General features: G+C 43.3%; 1 protein-coding gene across 1 annotated transcript in view; it reads left to right on the top strand.

The window, feature by feature from the left end:
• Window positions 1-20,702, top strand: part of MYO1H (myosin IH) — a gene marked incomplete at its 5' end in the record, with an annotated part of 168,547 nt that overhangs the window by 47,575 nt on the left and 100,270 nt on the right. The window contains 3 exons of the mRNA XM_082244127.1: window positions 6,564-6,683; window positions 15,512-15,579; window positions 17,545-17,650. Coding sequence (XP_082100253.1) covers window positions 6,564-6,683; window positions 15,512-15,579; window positions 17,545-17,650 — 294 coding nt within the window. The remainder of the gene's footprint in view (window positions 1-6,563; window positions 6,684-15,511; window positions 15,580-17,544; window positions 17,651-20,702) is intronic.

Genomic DNA, 20,702 nt, shown 5'->3' with positions numbered 1-20,702 from the left:
AGAGGAAGAGGGCGCCCCGCCGCCGCTACTCACCACCTGCCGCCCGGAGGGAGTCATCCGTCGTCGGGAAGGAGCCGCTGGTCGTCCGGGGAGTGCCGCCCGTCGACAGAAGGGAGCCGCCCATTGACCGGAGGGAGTCGTCCGTCGCCCGGAGGGAGCCGTCCGTCGCTCAGAGGGAGTCGTCCGTCACCCGGAGGGAGCCGCCCATCGTTCGGAGGGGGCCGCCCGACGCCCGGAAGGAGCAGCTCGTTGCCGGTAGCGAGGGAGGATCCAGCTCGGCATCGTTCCCCGCCGGTGGGCTAGTCGAAGCCCCGGCGTCTTCACGGCATCCGGTCCCTGTGCAGCAGCAGCATGGAGTTCGTCCCCCCGTCCCGGGGCCAGGTGAGCCAGCTAATTTTTTCCCTCCTCAGGTGTTTTCCCCTCCTTTGGCCGCACCATACCTTTCAGATCGGGACGCAGCGCCCGCCGGGTGGGACATGCGGGCCGGGCAGGGGGTATCAGGTGGGGGGGTGGGTGTGTCTCCTCTGGCCTCTGCTACTACCATGTCAGTGATTCTGTCTGACTTCCTTAAAGAATTTAGGCAGGTTTTATCTACTGCCCCACAAGTTCTTGGCCCGGTGCCAGCAACGGTGGGGGAAGTGGCTGTGTCTAGTGCGTCTGCTGACGCTCGGGTGCAGACATCTTCCCCTTTAGATGTGTGGGCGCCATCTAGTGGCCTTTTAGGAATTAGCGCGGTTCCTAATCCGCCTTCCAGTTTGGCCTCTCCTCTGGCTGGTCCTCCTGCTTCTGTCGCTCTGGCCAGGACTCAGAATCTTCCTGAGGTGTGCCTCAGGGAGGCTTTGACTTGTGAGATGTCCCCTCTGGGTTTTCACCTGTCCGATTCGGTGAGGGAGAAAATCTGGAGTGGTCTATATGTTGACATGCTTTCTTTGCTGCCTTCAGCTAAGGAGTTTGTCTCCAAGGGCGACAAGAAGGACGAGGAGGAGCGGAGACGCCCAGTGACAAAAATTTTTTATAATTGGCTGCAAGCGTTTTTTATATATTCGGCTGTGCTTTGTGAGAAGCACCCCTCCAAATGTGTTGGTCTTTTCCAGCATTTGGATATCGTGTTAGAAGCCTACAAAAACTTTGGTGGGACGGCTTGGTTCTCCTATGATGTCGCCTTCCGCCAGAAGTTGGCTGTGCAGCAACATTTGAAATGGGGTGTCAAGGATATCAGCCTTTGGCTGGATCTGTTGTTGCCCCAGAAGCCTTCTTTTAGTAGACAACAGTCTTCAATTACTCAGCAGCCTTCTACTTCCCATTCCTTTCGCAAAGGGGTCTGTTTCAGTTACAACGACTCTCAATGCAAATGGCCTGGGAATTGTAGATATAGACACGAATGTGCATTCTGTGCGGGCTCGCACCCAATTGCCAAGTGTTTTAAAAGAATGCAGAGTTCTCAACCTGCAGGGGGTTTTTCAAAAGGCAACAACCCCAGTGAAACTGTGCGCAATGCTCCCGTGGCTTCTGCAATACCCCGACAAGGCGAAGGCCACGCTGGTAATTGAGGGTTTCACTTGTGGTTTCTTTTTGCCTGTTTTTAAGGGCACGGGTTGCACGCTGGTAAAAAACTTGAAATCTGTTGCTTGCCTTGAGGATGTGGTTGCTGAAAAGATCTGTAAGGAGTTGCAGGCGGGTCGGTTTGCTGGCCCCTTTGAATCTCCTCCATTTCCCAGTTTTCGCATATCTCCTCTCGGTATTGTTCAGAAGCGGGAACCTAATTCCTATCGTCTCATCCATCATTTGTCATTCCCCTTTGGGGAATCTTTGAATGATGAGATCAGCGAAGACGAAGCTTCTGTGCAATATTCTTCCTTTGAGGATGCCTTGGTGATTTTGCGAGGTTTGGGAAAGGGGGCATTGCTGGCAAAGACGGATATAAAATCCGCTTTTCGCCTGCTGCCAGTCCACCCTTCTTCCTTTAACTCCTTGGGGTTTTTCTTTTGGAATCAATTTTTCTTTGATAGGTGCCTTCCCATGGGCTGCTCCCTTTCTTGTTTTTATTTCGAATGTTTTTCCACTTTTTTAGAATGGGTTGTGTCCAGCAGATCGGGTTCTCCCTGTCTCGTCCATTATTTGGACGATTTTTTGTTCATGGGTAGAGCTGGGTCTTCCGACTGTTTGCATTTGCTTGAAACATTTTTTGACATTTGTGAACAGTTCGGGATCCCCTTGGCACATGAAAAGACGGAGTGGCCATCTACTGAGGTGCAATTTTTAGGTATTCACATAGATTCAGCTTTGATGGAATTTAGGTTGCCCCGGGAAAAAGTAGAAAAATTGACATCCTGTTTGTTGAATATGATTCGCAAGAAGAAGGTTACTTTGAAGGAGATGCAGTCTCTTTTGGGGCTGCTGGCTTTTGCTTCTCGGATTATCCCTCTGGGAAAGTTATTTGCCAGGAAGCTCTATGCTGCTATCTCCGGTCTTAAATCACCTACTGCGCACGTCCGCCTGTCCTCTGATGTCAAGGAGGATATGCTGGTTTGGGTGCAGTTTTTGATTTATTTTAATGGCAGAGCAGTGTGGCAAGATGAGTTTGTCACCGATCAGGACTTCTGTCTCGCTACAGATTCAGCGGGCTCGGTGGGCTTTGCCGCCATTTGGCGAACTCATTGGTGTGCTGATTCTTGGCCTGACAGATGGAAGCAATTGGGTTACACTCGCAATAGCGTGCTGTTGGAGCTTTTCCCAATCGTGGTGGCCCTTGAGGTTTGGGGTTCACATTTCCAGAATAGGCGCATTTTGTTTCGCACTGATAACAAAGGGGTGATGTTTGCCATTAACTGCTTGTCTTCCAAGTCTCCTCCTGTTGTGAATCTTTTGCGGTACCTTGTATCCCGTTGTTTAAAATTGAACATATGGATAAAGGCAGCTTATGTGCCTGGTAAGGATAACGATTTGGCAGATTCTTTGTCTCGTCTGCAGATGGAGCGATTTTTTCGACTATTTCCAGACGCGGATCAGGTGGGTTGTCGTTACCCGGCACGGCTATGGGGCATTGTATAGATCTGGTTTCCCTTAATATCGCAGGTTCTCTGGCCCCAGCTACCCTAGCCGGATATCAATCGGCTTGGGATCTTTGGTTGGCACATCTGTGTTCCATGGGTGAATCTCCTGATAAATTTTCAGAACATCTGGTTTTGTCTTTTTTGAATTTTTTGTTTGCAAAGGAATATTCTTGGTCCCATATCAATAAGCTTCTTGCTGGTGTTTCCTTTTTCGCTAAGTTGCGGAATCATCCGCCCTGCTCCGCCTTTTTTGCTGTTCGACAGGCTTTGAAAGGCTATCGGAAGGCAAACTGGCGCCCTGATGGCAGGGAGGCGATCACCCCTCATATTTTGGAGCAACTTTGTTTAGCAACCGAGCGTGTTTGTTTTTCGCCTTATGAATCTGCGCTTTTTAAGGCGGCGTTTTCGGTAATGTTTTTTGGTGCCCTGCGGATTTCGGAGCTTGTCCATGACGCGAATAGCGGTTTCGGCTTATTGTTGTCCGATATTGACCTTCGCGAGAAAGACGTCGGCATTTTGTTGCGTTTTTCTAAAACTGATCAGTTGGGCGTGGGTAAATGGATTTATTTGCACCAGTACCGTGATTCTGCATTGTGCCCAGTTTTGTTGTTGCGCAGGTTTTTAGCGATGCGATCGTCTTTTGCGGGATCTCTTTTTGTTCATCAGTCGGGTAAAGCGTTAACGAAATTCCAATTCAATGCCGTTTTGCGCAAATGTTTGCAATCTGCGGGCCTGGAGCATTCCCAGCTGTCTTCGCATTCCTTCAGGATCGGTGCGGCTACTGAAGCTGCTAGGTTGGGGGTTAAAGCTCAGGCATTAAAAGCGATTGGTAGATGGAAGTCGAATGCATATATGTCATATATTCGTCCTAACAATTGTTGTTGATTTTTAGGTTCTGTCTGCCTCTCTGTATGGATCGTTGGCCACTCATTTGTTCATTGGGCCCGTGCGAGAGCCAGGAGACGAGTTTACTCGGAGAACATTGGTTTGGATCCACGCTTCTATCATGTCCAATGGTTCAGTAAGAGGGGCATGTGTTGGGCTGAATTGTTACCCGAGCTTAGCAGGCTTTTAACGGTCCTTCCCCCCCCCGATGTAATGGTCATTCATCTGGGGGGAAATGACATTGGGAAGTTTAGGTCATTAGATCTAGTTTTTAGGATTAGGGATGATTTAGTTTATTTACATACTGCATACCCGGGTATGCGGATTGTATTTTCTGAAGTTGTTCCCCGGCTTGTATGGTTCAAACTCCCGCACCTTAAACCGTTAGAGAAGGTGCGGAGGAGGATCAACAAAGCCTTAGCCAGGTGGTTAGGCTCTGCAGGCATTCTGTCCTTCCGGCATTTTGAGCTGGAGGGTGGTATCGCCGGGCTTTACAGGTCTGACAACATTCACCTCTCCGATATCGGACTTGATATCCTCAATACCAATCTGGGTACGTGTGTTGAGAAGGCCGCGCTGTGGGGGTTGTGACAGGAGGGCTTTAGCCTCCTGTCTGGTGGATAATTTGCTTTGATATGATAATTTATTGGTAACCTGGATCTCAGTGATCGGGTTAAAGTTATTTGAGTTTATGTTAACAAATTTTAATACAAGTATTAAAACGGCCGCGGCCTTTATTTTTTCCAAATGGTGTTGTCAGTCTCTTTATTTTAGTTTAAGTTATTAAAGTTATAGAATAAAGTCCTGCCTGCTATCCCATGTAAAGAAAAAGGGGTTCAAATGAGCCCCTTTTTCTAGATGGGATGGCGGCAGGCTTTCTGTAAAGATAAGCATCCTTTAAGTTATTACAGTAGGTTACTAGGCAGACTTAGATGGGCTAGCCAGTGTATGGTCAGAATAAGCCCCAATCACTGTGGGGCTTATTCTGTAGCTAGGAAGAATAACATTTAAACTGGTTCTTTCCTGTTTTCCTTCCCGCCCTTGAGCCTGCCCAGGATCTATTTAAAGGGGGGCTCGGCTCCTGGAGCGCCACTTACCTCAAGAAGAACGCCGTGTCAAGATAAGAAGTTTTGTTCCCCTCCCTCCCCTCCCCTTGGCTGTCGCGGCCAGTTTATACTTGTTGGGTCATCTTTGCGTGGTGCAAAGAGGGACTTTTTTATTGTGGTTTACCCCTTTTATTGGTTTGAGTATGTTTGGATAATTTGCTTTGATATGATAATTTATTGGTAACCTGGATCTCAGTGATCGGGTTAAAGTTATTTGAGTTTATGTTAACAAATTTTAATACAAGTATTAAAACGGCCGCGGCCTTTATTTTTTCCAAATGGTGTTGTCAGTCTCTTTATTTTAGTTTAAGTTATTAAAGTTATAGAATAAAGTCCTGCCTGCTATCCCATAATCTTGTGTGTAAACACCGCCACCAAAAAGCTGAAAAACTCCCTTACCAAATACATGGACCTGTCATTACAAAGGTCACAAGCACTTGTGGCTCCATACCCAGCCAGGGCCTTTTAAACTTCCAAGGGTCTTCTAACTTGACTCAACAATCTCCTCAGCACAGTGTTATAGTTCCACATCGTGTAACACCTTTTATTAAAAGGAAATACTAAAAACTGCACTCACTGAAGATCAGATGTGACCCAGTGCTTGTATGATCAAGACCAGGGAGGAGCTTGGGCGTGTTCGAGTTCGTATGTGCCCGATCCCGCCAGTGCAGTCGACACTGCACTCCGCTAATCACAGGCAGTGAGACATTTCCCGATCCGCAGCTGCAAAGATCGGGAAATGTCTCACTGCCTGTGATTAGTGGAGTGCAGTGTCGACTCCCTGGTGGGATCGGGCACGTAGCAACTCGAACACGCCTGAGCTCATCTCTAATTAAGACCTGAGTGTGTATGAAGAGGCGGAGCCCCTACTGGAACAGTGGTCAGAAGAGGAAGCCTAGTCTAGGAGGGAGACTGACAGAACCTGCAGAAGACTTGCAGGAGTGAGCGAGGAGAATCCAGTTCCTTTGCCATTGGAGGTCATCATCTGATTGGTGGATCTCATACATTAAAAGATGTCGTCCAATGTTCCTGGAGCCTTTTTACATTTTGGGGAACTTCTTTGACACCGTGCTGAGGAGATTGTTGAGTCAAGTTGGAAGACCCTTGGAAGTTTAAAAGGCCCTGGCTGGGTATGGAGCCACAAGCACTTGTGACCTTTTGTTATGAGAGGTCCATATTATTTGGTAAGGGAGTTTTTCAGTTATCTGGTGGCGGTGTTTACACACATGATCACTCTTCAAGGTGATGGATAATAGTGCAACTCACCAGGATTATCATGATACACTTATAGACTGTTTATGTACACGTATTTAGTGTAACCTAAATGAGCTACCTTGCACTACATAGTTGATAGTAAAACTAAAGGAAATTGAATAAGAAAATGGTATAATCTATGGCCAGGTTAAGAGTGTGTTTTCATTTTATTACAGCTAAGGCTGGGGCTACTGGAATTTGGCAATCTTGTTTTAAAAAAAAAAAATTAATTGGGTTGTGAAATTCTGCACGTTTTTATATGCAGGTTCTGAGTCCTCTCAATTTAGAATTGGCATATTATGCCAGAGATGCCTTTGCCAAAGCTATGTATGGAAGATCTTTTAACTGGCTTGTCAACAAAATCAATGGGTCACTTGCAAATAAGGTAAGGCATGTGAACTAATTTTTTTTTTATAACCTTATAAAATGTTCTTTTGTTTGATCTACTAAAGCATGTATAGTGCAAAAGTACAATAAGTTAAACCAGGTTGGGGGTGGAAATTAGAACTTTTTTTTTATCAATTTGCATAATCTATCTATAACATTTTGCTTTATTTCACCTTCCTGCAGATTTTACAATAATGGGTTGAACTATTGGCTAGAGCAGCATTAAACTAAGCACATTCTTTTTTTTTTTTTAAATAATAATTCCCACAGGAAAAAGGTTTTTTTTTTTTAACCATTTCTGAACCGGAAGGTTTTACCCCTTAATGACCAGGCCATTTTTTGTGATAAGGCACTGCCCTAATTTAACTGACAATTGCGCGGTCGTGCGATGCTGTACCCAAATAAAATTGATGTCCTTTTTTCCCCACAGATAGAGCTTTCTTTTGGTGGTATTTGATCACCTCTGGGTTTTTATTTTTTGCGCTATATACAAAAAAATGGCGACATTTCTGAAAAAAAAAAATATATATTTTCTACTTTTTGCTATAAAACACAGCCAATAAAAAAATAAATAAAAAAATAACATGTTTTCATAATTTTAGGCCAATATGTATTCTGTCACATATTTTTGGTAAAAAAAAAAATCCCAATGAGTGTATATTGATTGGTTTGTGAAAAAGATTTATGGCATTTTATTTTAACTTTTTTACTATTAATGGTGGCGATCAGCGGTTTTTAGCGTGACTACGACATTGTGGTGGACAGATCGGACACCTAACACACTTTTGAGGGGACCAGTGACATTACTACAGTAATCAGTGCTAAAAATATTCACTGTTACTGTACCAATGACACTGGCAGGGAAGGGGTAAACACCAGGGGCGATCAATGGGTTAAGTGTATCCCTAAGAGGTGCTTTAGAACTGTATGGGGATGGACTCACTAGATGAACATAGAGATCTGTGATCCTAAATAGCAGGAACACAGGTTCCCTGTGTTTATCTGTGACAGAACAGTGGTCTGAATTGTTTACATAGGCAGATCGCCGTTCTGTCTCTATGGGGAGACGGACCTGCCGGACCCGCTGATTGGTTCCCCCTCTGACCAATTGCGTCCCCACTGGCTATTACAGGAAACGACGTACAGGTATGTCGTTTCGGGTAATAGAGCCGACCTGCCACACAGTATATGTGCGGTGGCTGGTCGGCAAGTCGTTAATAAATATGTGAATGTGATCAGCTAAACATAATAGAAGGTATCTGTGATGGACCACCTGTCACCCAGCCAAGATGCACCTTTCTCCACAATGGAACCAGGAACAAGGTATTAAAGCTGAGCATTGCACCCAAGAACTAGACGACACTAGCTTAAGGGCAAACTGGAACTAACTAAATTCACTCAGAATTTATACCACACAAAATCAGATAAGAGCTTGATCAGATTATCCTAAACAATGCAAACTTTAAACAGTAATATCATTAGAACATCTAACTGTACATCTAACCAACAGCTAACAAACATAAACAGTAATCTAATTAAACAGTAAGCTAATTACCAACTAGTCACCTAGACAAGCCTAGGGGACTCAGGTCAGTACCCACCCAGACAGTTCGGCACCAGTTCCCCAGAAAGAAGACCCAGGGCTATCCAAACCTCATTAACCAATTTTCACTTCTGTAATCTGTTCACTATACAAGTCATCATAAGACAAAACTCATACAATATTCCAGCGGTCTGAAAAAGTGGAATTAATCTTCATAGATTTCTTGAGAGAGATTGTTGATAAAGATTTCTATCCTAAGTGGAGGAGCTTCTCCAAGCCTGTCTACAGGAGAGCCACCATATTTCCTCTGACCATTACCCTGTACAAGATTAAGATTATACCTTTCCATTCACTGCAGAAGGGAAGCTTTATTGTCTTCGTTCAGAGAGTTAATCCAAGCCTCGCTCTCAGTGTTCCTCACGTTGTTGTCCATCATTAGAGAATGATCTGCTCTCTCCATGGGATCAGAGGCTAAACTGAGCTCTTTTCCATGCTCTGGCTTGGGAGAAGCAGACAAAATCCCCAGGCTCCTCCATGGGCCATAATCAGTGGGTAGATGGCTGGCCCCCAGTCCCCTCCAAAAGCCCCTGTCCAGGTAGGGTTTGTCACAGTATCCTTTTATGTTAATGTTTTAAAATGTAAACATATATAGTATGTACAGTATCTCACAAAAGTGAGTACACCCCTCACATTTTTGTAAATATTTTATTATATCTTTTCATGTGACAACACTGAAAAAATTACACTTTGCTACAATGTAAAGTAGTGAGTGTACATCTTGTATAACAGTGTAAATTTGCTCTACCCTCAAAATAACTCAAAACACAGCCATTAATGTCTAAACCGCTGGCAACAAAAGTAAGTACACCCCTAAATGAAAATGTCCAAACTGGGCCTAAAGCGTCAATATTTTGAGTGGCCACCATTATTTTCCAACAATGCCTTAACCCTCTTGGGCATGGAGTTCACCAGAGCTTCACAGGTTACCACTGGAGTCCTCTCCCACTCCTCTGTGACGACATTAGGGAGCTGGTGGATGTTAGAGACCTTGTGCTCTCCCACCTTCTGTTTGAGGATGCCCCACAGATGCTCAATAGGGTTTAGGTCTGGAGACATGCTTGGCCAGTCAATCACCTTTACCCTGAGCTTCTTTAGCAAGGCAGTGGTCGTCTTGGAGGTGTGTTTGGGGTTGTTATCATGTTGGAATACTGCCCTGCGGCCCAGTCTCTGAAGGGAGGGGATCATGCTTTGCTTTAGTATGTCACAGTACATGTTGGCATTCATGGTTCCCTCAATGAACTGTAGCTCCCCAGTGCTGGCAGCACTCATGCAGCCCCAGACCATGACATTCCTTTCACCATGCTTGACTGTAGGCAAGACACACTTGTCTTTGTACTTCTCACCTGGTTGCCGCCACACACGCTTGACACCATCTGAACCAAATAGGTTTATCTTGGTCTCATCAGATCACAGGGCATGGTTACTTTAATTCATGTCCTTAGTCTGCTTGTCTTCAGCAAACTATTTGTGGGCTTTCTTGTGCATCATCTTTAGAAGAGGCTTCCTTCTGGGACGACGAGGCCATGCAGACCAATTTGATGCACTGTGCGGCGTATGGTCTGAGCACTGACAGGCTGACCACCCCTTCAAACTCTGCAGCAATGCTGGCAGCACTCATACATATATTTCCCAAAGACAACCTCTGGATATGATGCTGAGCATGTGCACTCAACTTCTTTGGTTGACCATGGTGAGGCCTGTTCTGAATGGAACTTGTCCTGTTAAACCGCTTTATGGTCTTGGCCACCGTGCTGAAGCTAAGTTCCATGGTCTTGGCAATCTTCTTTTAGCCTAGGCCATCTTTATGTAGATCAACAATTTATTTTTTCAGATCCTTAGAGAGTTCTTTGCCATGAGATGCCATGTTGAACTTCCAGTGACCAGTTTGAGAGAGTGAGAGTGTTTACACCAAATGTAAAACACCTGCTCCCCATTCACACCTGAGACCTTGTAACACTAACAAGTCACATGACACCTGGGAGGGAAAATGGCTAATTGGGCCCAATTTGGACATTTTGACTTAGGGGTGTACTCACTTTTGTTGCCAGCGGTTTGGACATTAATGGCTGTGTGTTGAGTTATTTTGAGGGGACAGCAAATTTACGCTGTTAAATAAGCTGTACACTCACTACTTTACATTGTAGCAAAGTGTAATTTCTTCAATGTTGTCATCTGAAAAGATATAATAAAATATTTACAAAAATGTGAGGGGTGTACTCACTTTTGTGAGATACTTTATATGGGAGCAGGCCTATTTAATCATTAAATATGAATGCTCTGCTTCTTTCACAGTAGTATTCCACAGTGATTGTGCCTAATGTGGAACTTGAGGCAAACAGCTAACTATATAGTTGATAAGATTTATTATAAATGATATACACTTTACTTGTGCCTCTAGGCATCACTACAGGAGAAGAGCCTGATGTTTTGGATCATCTGGCTTTTAAAAGCAGGGACCTAGTTCGTGTTGCAGAAAATCTGACAATATGTGCTGTCATAGCTCCTGCAACAAAGACAAGGGAAATACAAGTTAGCTACCATTCCTTCTTTTAGGCTTGTTAAGTTGGATTTTAAGAGTTGATTTTATATCTGCTGTATACAGCCAGTGCTTTCCCAAAACCTACATACGTCATTTTAATCTACATGTAGGGGATTTTAAACTTACCGTTACCATTCACATCGGGTTTCATGATTTACCAGGTCATCCCAGTGCACTTAAAAAAAAGAACATGGCTCCTTCTAACATGTAAATTGAATCTAGTCATTGGAATTTTTACCCAACTATTTGGCTCACTGGTGATCAATTTAGTAAATACAGGGACACTCAAGTGCTGCCCGCTACACACAGTAGCTTTGTAATTGTAAATTTGATGACAAACTCTCAGTGGGTGTGTCCATGACAGCCCTGGCCTGAAGGAAGTGTGTTAGATGATACTGGCCATCATTCAACCTGGAAGATGAGCAGTTTTGGAGAAAAAGTTGTGGGAAATAGAACTAACTAGGCATAAGGTGATTATTGCAGCAAAAGCCATTTTTCACTTTCAAAGGTATAAGGAAGCATATTAAAAAAAAAAAATACAAAAAAAATTTCAGCAACTGAAGCTGTATACCCCTTGTAGTCCGAATACATTTTGTCAGTTTCCTTGTGGTTTTTTTGCATAGTATTTGGTGTATTTTGTTGTTATTAGAGATAGTTAATAAATTAGTTAATTTTTCTTTTTTTTTTTTTTTTAAAGCGGTCAGCATTTAAAAATGTCTCATAAAAATGTTATAGTTTTCTTTTGGTATTTTTTATTGTGTAAGCAGACTCAAATAATAAAATACACCAAAAAATATGCAAAATGAAAAAAGGATAGAATTATTTAATGTATTTTATTTATGTTTTCTTTTATTAGCTTATAAACTGTATTTATTTTTGTTTTTAAATTTATTTATTTTTTACATTTGGAAGCAAATCCATAGTCCTAGGACTGAGTCGTAAAGTTAGTGCAGTGGACAACAGTTCTTATGTTATCCACTCACACTGATATAAATGGCTTTGTTTACCTTCAGACCCATTCATACATTAGGAATGGGTTTGAGGTTAGGTTCACACTGCAGTGATATGATTTTCATCCGACTTTCAGTGTGATTATGTAGTGCTACTTGGATGCAACTTTGATAAGGTTTGTATATTCTATGGGGCCAAAATTGCACTGGAATCACACTAAACTAGTACAGAAACCTTTTCCAAAATCACTCCATGCTAAATAACACTGAAGTGAATGGACACCATTGAAAACAATGTAATTTCGCTCAGCATGTAATTCTGTGTGACTCAAGTCGCATCTGAAATTGCACTAATGTGAACCAGACCTGAAGATAAACACACTCATTCAGTGCTGGGATGAGGTCATCCAGATCCTAGGGCAAAGATGGAAAACTGCGCCCCCCTGGTAGAGGAGGGGGTGGGACTATTAGCATAAAGAGCAGTGCACTATGCTGAAATGTATGTAAGTGTAGCACTGTCCCCATAGGGCCTGCTGGAAGATGACCTGATTACCAGCACAAGGTTACCTTGAGATATAGTTCATGAATCCCCTCCTTACTTCTGATGGCTCGTCACTCAAATAAATAGGGGTGTTGTTTTTTTTAAATGTTTATTTGGAACTGGGATAGGAGAAGGGAATAGTGGGATACTCCAGTTGAACTATTCACATTAGTTGAGGACTTCTATCTTCAAGCCTTCTAGGTTAAATGGAAACAGCTAGGCTGCTTAATCCACACTGCCACAAGTGTAGAAAAAGGTTAAGTCTCTTGCTCTTTACTTCCTAACAAGATGACTTGAAGGATGATAACTTATCTTCAGGACACTCTCACTAGAATCCCCTTTCAACTGACACCCGTCCACTGACTATCCTAGGAGCAGGTGTGGCCCCCCTCAGGTCAGCACATGTGCTCCTGGCTATTATACAGTATCCTAGCATGCACCGAGGCACTCTTCCTCTGCCAAATCACCAGGGCTGTATCAAAAGCCTGTGCAACCATTTGTGAGGTTTCCTCTCACTGTCCCATATACCTCCCTATTGGACCAGTGTGAAACACTCTCCAGACAGAACGAGTTGCATCCTGAGCACAATGAGCAGACCTCACTAACAGATCCTGCTCTCTGGTAGGCAAAGAACAATATAGATTTACCTGCAGCCCTTCTGGTCAGCAGACTTTCTCACTAGCATCTACCTAGGAGGGTGCTACATAAGTTTTGTAGCATGTGCTGAAATAGTGCCAATGGTTGGGGTACACTACAGTGAACTGAAAACTTTAATATATATGCACCAATATGGGGCTAACAGTAGCAAAGGGTAAAAATGTCCCTGTGTCAGTTGTGTCACTGGAATGAGAAAATGTCCCTGTGTCAGTGGTATCTCTGGAAGTAAAAAAATCTGTTGGTAAGAGGAAAAATGGGTCTGCATCAGTGTTGGCAGTGAAAAAATTCCCTTACATGGTGGGTGCTGTCAGTCTGAGGAGGACTGCTTTGGCATATATGTCAGTGGGATAAAGAAGGGGGTGAGGGGGGGGGGGGGGAGAGCTGGGAGGTGAACTCTGAGTTGCATAGAACTAAAGGCATGTTGGGGGCTCTGGCTCTAGGGGAGGAAGGGGGGCTGAAAGGACTGTAAGGCTAGGTTCAAACAGCTGCAACCACCCGCACAGCTGAAACCACCCACATAGCGAATCGTGGGACCCCAATGAGGGTGCCATTAATCCAAATAGCACGCAGCCAGCACTTTAAATAAATGGGCTCTCGTGCCCACACAAACAGTAGCTCACATGGTAGCATAAGTGTTAACAAAGGGTGAAGTCTATTACATGCAAAACCAAATCTTCTGTGGGAAAAAAGTCCATGACCCTTTCCAAAAACACAGAGACTGAAAAACACATATATGTGAACGTGTGTAAGAGGAGAACAAGTTCAATGGACTGTTGTGTGTTTTTGCAAAACGGAATAAAAAACATAGGTGTGAAACTGGCCTAATGAAGGAAGGAGGCTAAGGCTCTCTTGAATGGTTCAGAGGAGCAGAGAGAAGGCGTAGGGATGAGTTTTCCCCTCAGCCTCTGTGTAGTTCAGACCTCCTTGTCAACGAGCCACCTGCTGGGAAAGAAGGCAAATCCTTCTTCCTGATTTCTGGTCATGCAATATGTCACATGACAAGGGGAGGCAGGAAAAACAGCAATCTCTGACTGCTGTGGTGCAGAGCCAGGAAAGGAGTGGTCAGACTGTGAGGAAAGAAGACAGAGAAAGCTTTGGTTTTCATGGGGAGAAGGCCAAGAGAGAACTCTAATGGGTGAAAAAATGGCCAGGGGGCTCTTACAAGAGCAAGTCCCTATCTGTAAGAGTTTCTGTACTAACAAGCCTGTGGTTTTGTTTCTGCTAATACAGAATAGCAGACAGTGATATTCATTCACAAAAGCAGATCACATGCGGTATTTAGATGTTTTCCAAAATACCACATATGATCCAGAAAATGTAAATTCACTATTGCTTTATTTTACCGCATTAATAAAAAAAATGCTCAGTAAATACCACATAAAACAAGATCATAATACATACTAGCACATTATGGTTTTACCTTGCAGGTTCCCATAAAAAAAGGCCAGCGGTTTATAACCGCGTTAACAGCGGATGAGTCATCAGCTGTCAGCTGAATGTACAGAAAAAAATGCCGGGTCTGGTATGGATTTTAGGGTAAACCCCGTGCCAAAATGTTAAAAACAAATGGTGTGCCTCCCCCCCCAGAAACCAAACCAGACCCTTATCTGAGCATGCAGCCCAGCAGGTCAGGAAAAGGGGGGGGTGAGTTAGCACCTCCGCTCCTGAACCATACTAGGCCACATACCCTCTACATGGGGGGGGGGGGTGCTTTGGGACCCCTTATAGTATGTACCCTATACTCATTCACATAGGGGGGCAGGAGTTGGGGGCCCCATGATGGATTCCTATAAGCCCCTTGCCTGCCAACTCCCACAACCTTTGGCCAGAGTTGTGGGGAAGAGGTCCTTGTCCTCATCAACATGGGGACAAGGTGCTTTGGGGGAGTGCTCACTCGTCTTTTTCAGCAATTTTTAAATACTGGCATTTCTTTTCTTTACCTTCAGCTGTCAGTGGGTAACCCTGCTGACAGATGATGGCACATAAATTGTTAAGGACGTGGCGGCTGCCCACTCTTTAACAACCATGTTGTTTACTGGTTGTTAAGGATGCCCATGCCCACAACCACCCTCTCCTTAACAACCAGCCATTTACATTGTCTGGTAAGGATGCCGGCTACTGCCGGCGGTAAATTACTGCAGACCTTCACTACTAAAGTACCGTATGACTTCATAAAATAGTGCATGCAGTATTTTGGAAGCGTTGTTTAGTGAATTGAAAAATACTTTTTGAAAAATGCTGTGTGTTATCTTACCGCATACTCGGATGCAGTGAGATACCACTTTGTCAAAGGAGCCCTGTGGCTCCTGTGTAAATTTAAACAACCCTGTGCTCCAGACCTGCACTGAAGCAGGCCATGCGGCCCGTTGTGCTTCATGTTGAGCACCAGGGACTTAGCCCATGCATGCCAAATGTCCCTTATTTTCGGGAATAAATGTAAGAAGTCTGCATTTTCCTTATTATGTTTCTCTGTTTGTTGATTTGTAGTAAAGACTGGCTGTATTACTAACGTCAGTACACTTGTACTGTTTAACAGGAACCACCAAAGACAACTGTCATTGGACTTTTAGATATTTACGGCTTTGAAGTATTTGAATCAAACAGGTAAACCTTCATTCTTGGATAACTAACACTGCCGAAAAATTACCTTATTCTGCCCAGATAGCAAAATGTTATGTGCGACAAAGATAGGGCCACACAAGGGGCAATAATAAGCAGTAATGATATTACAAGAGTTAGTCTTCACAATTTGTTGGAGAATCAATTCTTCCAAATCATTTCCTCAAAAAATGCTGAGATAGTAATTACATCTGCACTGCTTTTTCTCAATTTGTAAGTTACAGGATAATTATTTTTAGGTCTTAATGCACTTAAGGATGGGCAGGTGTTTCTCATTTGTTGTTCTAAGGGACACATACTTATGTTAAATAACCATATATAGTTAGCCTACCCAAGGACCAATTCTGTGGAAATACATGTATTTTGATTACTGACAGTGTTTAGTACATAGAATGATATTCATCATGTACATTTTTTATTTTACATGCTTCTGTTTATACTACATATGTACATGCAGACCAAACTGTCCAGGCAAAGTGACAGGGGTTGGCACAAACTATAACACTGCAAGGGGTACCCAAACAATCTCGTCATTTGAATCTAATTTAGGTTATACAAATTTAAAGATAAAGTGCCCCTGGCAGTGTTGTAGTTTGTCCAATGTGAGTATTTACTGTATATCCCATACCTGACTGTTCCCTTTGTATGCTGTAAATCACTATAGTAGTCACTCCTAACCCAGCAGCTGTCTTCTGCATTTTAACCGCAGGGGTTCACTCGCTCAGTACTGTCCCCATTTAGAAAACACCTTGTATTCATTGAAAACAGTACAAGGCTTGCTCTTTGTGCTGAGCAAGTGACCACCTGTTGTTACTATGCAGAACTACAGCTTTAGGCACTGGACCCAGAAGACTGCTGCTATCACTGCAGTAGTGGCGACTACTGCAGTGATTTGTGGTTTATACAGGAATCAATCAGGCATGCTTGATGTAACTATGCAAAAAAAATAAATCCTACCTAATCCTCAGTTTTAAATATAGTGGTTGAAATAATCTTCTTTGTCAGGCTTTTCTTTTTTTTTTTTTTTTCCAGGTTATCCTGCTAGCAACACACTTCCTGTCCTAGGGTGGCTAACTGTACGCTATAATTGGAGTAGCATTTCCATCTATGGCCTCTTTCACATAGATGTTGTCTAGTCTACTAAGCAGGGGACCCATAAACAGGTACCCTGCTGATATGGAGCAGAATGGGGCAGATGTCATTTTTGTTACAGCTGTGTCCATTCAATTTTTAAGCTCCATTTATCAAAAACAGAGCTTTCTGAACCCATATTTGATCTATTGGCAACCCAAAGTAAACAGACTTGCTTCCATTTACATCAGACTACTTCCAATCATTCAAGGTTTTAGACCTGGATAGACTTGGATGTAAGCAAATGTAAATGAACGAATGTCCATTTACATCTGTCTGCCCCTAGACATTCAAGGAAGTTTTCATTCAGGTTCCCCCCCAAAAACAAAACCTGACAGGTGTCCCTGATTGGACAGCTGTTGAAAAAACGGGGCCTTAGGATAGGTTCATTCTTGTGAATTGTGGCAACATACGTTTTGTTGCCACACGTGTGCATGCACGCACCATCACACCTGCATAGGTGTGAATGAAGCCTTGGACTGTAGAACTGAACACTGTCTGTGCTGCAATCCAAAAACATTTACATGTATAACATGTGAAGTCCTAGAGGGGTGTGACTGCATGCTAATATTCACGATTCTCAGTATTTGGTTTGAACGTTGCACAATTCCTAATTTCTATAAAACTTATACATAAAAGAGTCCTTGTTTTCACATATTCCCTATTCTAACAAAAAAGAAAACAGAAATTTGGCTTTAGATATAGTTAACTTGCATAAGTTAGGATTTTAAAAGGTCTCACAGAACCATTCTAGAATCTTGCTATTTCAGAAGGTTTTTAATTTCTAATCAAAGAGTAATCATGTTCCTTTGTTTGTAGCTTTGAACAGTTTTGCATTAACTATTGTAACGAGAAACTTCAGCAACTCTTCATTTCTATGACACTCAAGACAGAGCAAGACGAATATGAAACAGAGGGAATTGAGGTATTGAAAATCATTGACTAATCTCTATAAAACAAGATGTTTCCTGTATGCTGGCATTTTGGGGCTCATTCAGACGGGTGTTGACACCCATCCTGAGTGATGAGCCATTGTTTTCTATGTCTGCATCCCGCATTGGAGCTCCAAACAGGCAGACTATACAAGTGGATAAAGAAGCAACAGCCGCACGAACACACCGCATTTCAGAATTTGACATGTGTGCAGGAGTTGAAGCAGGGATCCAAAAAGATACACTGTCTGCACATGCACACATGTAAAATTTTGACATTTGGCTGCGTCCGTGCAGCCATTCTATCTATATCCACTTGTATAGACTGCCTGTGCACAGCTCCAGGACAGATGCAGATGCAGAAGAAAGTGGCTCAGCCCACGGGACAAGTGTCAATACCCATCTGAATGAGCTCTAAAGCATAAATCCAGAGAGCTGCTAGCCCATCTTCTTGTTATTTTTTCATTTATTTTCTTCAGAATTATGATTTCTCTGAAAACATACTTATGCAGTATGTTGTTTTGTGCCAAGCATGCGTTTAGTTCTAATCCTGAACTACCTGAAAGAGTAATTTAAAAGAATGCCTACAACCTCCCTTTCCCACATTGCCATGGCAAATCCCACAAGCTCCTCCCTCACTTTCATGGCAATACCAAAACACTGTTCCCTTGCCAAGGTTGCTTTGACAACACCCACAAGTTACCCTCTATTGAGGTTGCTATGGCATTATACAAACTCCTCCCTCACAAATGTTTCATGGCAACCAGGTAAGAGAAAACTGTTGTAGAGAGCCTTAGTTTCTAAATTAACAAGAGATACCAGCTCCTCTCCCTGCTCAGGCTGCTGCCTGAAAATGCCTGCATTCTGCTTCCTTGCCCAGGTCACCCACAATTTCCTCTGCTGTTTAAAAGCCCCCTCCCCTGCCCACGTTTCTATGGCAGCACAAATTTTCTGTCAGTCTTGCTTTCAAACAGTTTCTCCCCAGAAAGCGTGCCAGATATAGGGTCAAGATGTATAAGCTCTGTGACAGGACAACAGGCTATACATGTAGTTTCCGGGTTTACGAGAGGAAAGATAGCAATGTGGAGCCCCCCAACTTCCCAGACTACATGGGGAGCAGTGGAAAGATTGTTTGGGACTTGGTGTCACCCTTATTCAGAAAGGGGTACCATTTATACGTGGACTATTATTACACAAGCGTGCCACTTTTAAGTCACCTTTTTCATTTTGGAATTGGAGCATGTGGCATCGTGCGACCTAATCACCGGGGCTTCCCCCAACAGCTTGTAGATTCCCGACTTAGACGGGGGAGAGAGCCTGCTTGAAGTGTAATAAATTGCTTGCAGTGAAGTGGAGGGACACACGGAATGTTTTCCTTCTGTCCTCCATTCACGCAGATATTGCAACAGTGACTGGTGTTGTTGAGAAGCCCCTCTTGGGAGGGGTGGAATTCAACGACCAGATGATAGCGCCGTACTTAATTGCCCGTAAGGCCAGACACTGGTACAAAAAAGTGTCTGTATCCTTGTACCAATTGGCTCTGTTGAATGCTTATGTGCTATACAAAGCGTCAGGCAGAAGTGGATCCTTCCTAAAATTCCAGGAAGAGATCTTTACAGCTCTTATGTATCCAGAAGGTGCTGTGGCCAATATTCACAATCCAGATGGAGTGAGCCGGCTGCATGAGAGGCATTTTCTGGATGTCCTCCCTAGTACCCCTACCCAAAGAGCACCCCAAAGAAGATGTCGTGTCTGTGGGAAACGCGGATATAGGCGTGACACCCGCTTTTTCTGTCCCTCCTGTTCTGGCCAACCTGGTCTCTGCATCGGGGACTGTTTCCGTCGCTACCACACACTAGTAGAGTATTAGTATAGGGTACAGCACGGCACACTCTAGGGCACACTTTTTCACACAGGGTCTTGAAAGATGTTGACTATCGCATTTTGAGAGACCCTAGCCTGGAAAAGTTTTTTTACAATTACAAAAAAAGTGTAAAAATAACTACAAAAAAATAAACAATAATAAAAAAATGTAAAAAATAAAAAAGCCAAAAACAGTTGTTGTTTTGTTGAGTTTATTTTCTGTTCTTACTCTACTTTTCTACTCTTTCTACTTTTACTGTACTTTATAATATACTGTAATGTTTTATTGGTACTGTGTTTTGTTGTTAACCATCGTTTGCTTTGCAGGTACGCCCATCTGCTGCAGCACTGATTTATTTATTCTGACAGCAAAAGCCTTAGCTCTCACCATATACGTAATCAATGATTGCACTGCTGTAGGAGGTGATTTCACCACCGCAGTTAAAAAAAAAGAGCATATAAGGCGAAGCATAGGGGATGGGATGGACACAGAGGGCAGATCTCCTCTATGCTTTGCCATATATTTTTAACACTTTTCTTGGCAGAGATTTCTTCATCCACATCAATCGATGCGAATGGAGGAATCTGCTATGTATGCACATCATTAGAAGTGGGTTGATGCTAATGGTGGGCATACCACAAACAGGTGTCCTAACGGTGGGCATACCACACACTTTCTGGTATTGTCTTTTACAGTCAGTGGTCAGCTTTTCCTTTTTCATGTAAAAGCAATCCTAGCAGATAAATAGCCGCTAGACTGCTTTTACAAGCAGTGGGAGGGGACTATAAAAACAATAAAAATAATAAAAAAAAATGAAAGGGAGGGTGTCAAAACAAAACAAAAAAGCAAAATAAATAAAAAAGAAAATTCAAGCACCCTTGTCTCCCCCATGTTTGCGCGGAAAGGCAAGCGCAAGCATCGGTCTGGTGTCATATGTAAACAGCAATTGCAGCATGCATGTAAGGTATCGCCATGAACGTCCTATTGAGAGCAGTAATTCTTGCAGTAAACCTCCTCTGCAAATCTAAAGTGGTAACCTGTAAAGGCAATTAAAGGCTTTTAAAAATGTATGTAGTTGGTTGCCGCTGCACAGGCATGGACAATTTTAAAGCATGTCATGTTTGGTATCTATGTACTCTATGTAAGATCATGTTTTATATTTTACCAAACAACTGGGCAAT

Source organism: Pelophylax lessonae (assembly GCF_965119305.1).
Source record: "Pelophylax lessonae genome assembly, chromosome: 1".
In the NCBI taxonomy this organism is placed as follows: domain Eukaryota; kingdom Metazoa; phylum Chordata; class Amphibia; order Anura; family Ranidae; genus Pelophylax; species Pelophylax lessonae.
Note: the sequence above shows the minus strand (reverse complement) of the source record. Positions and strands in the feature narration are given on the sequence as shown.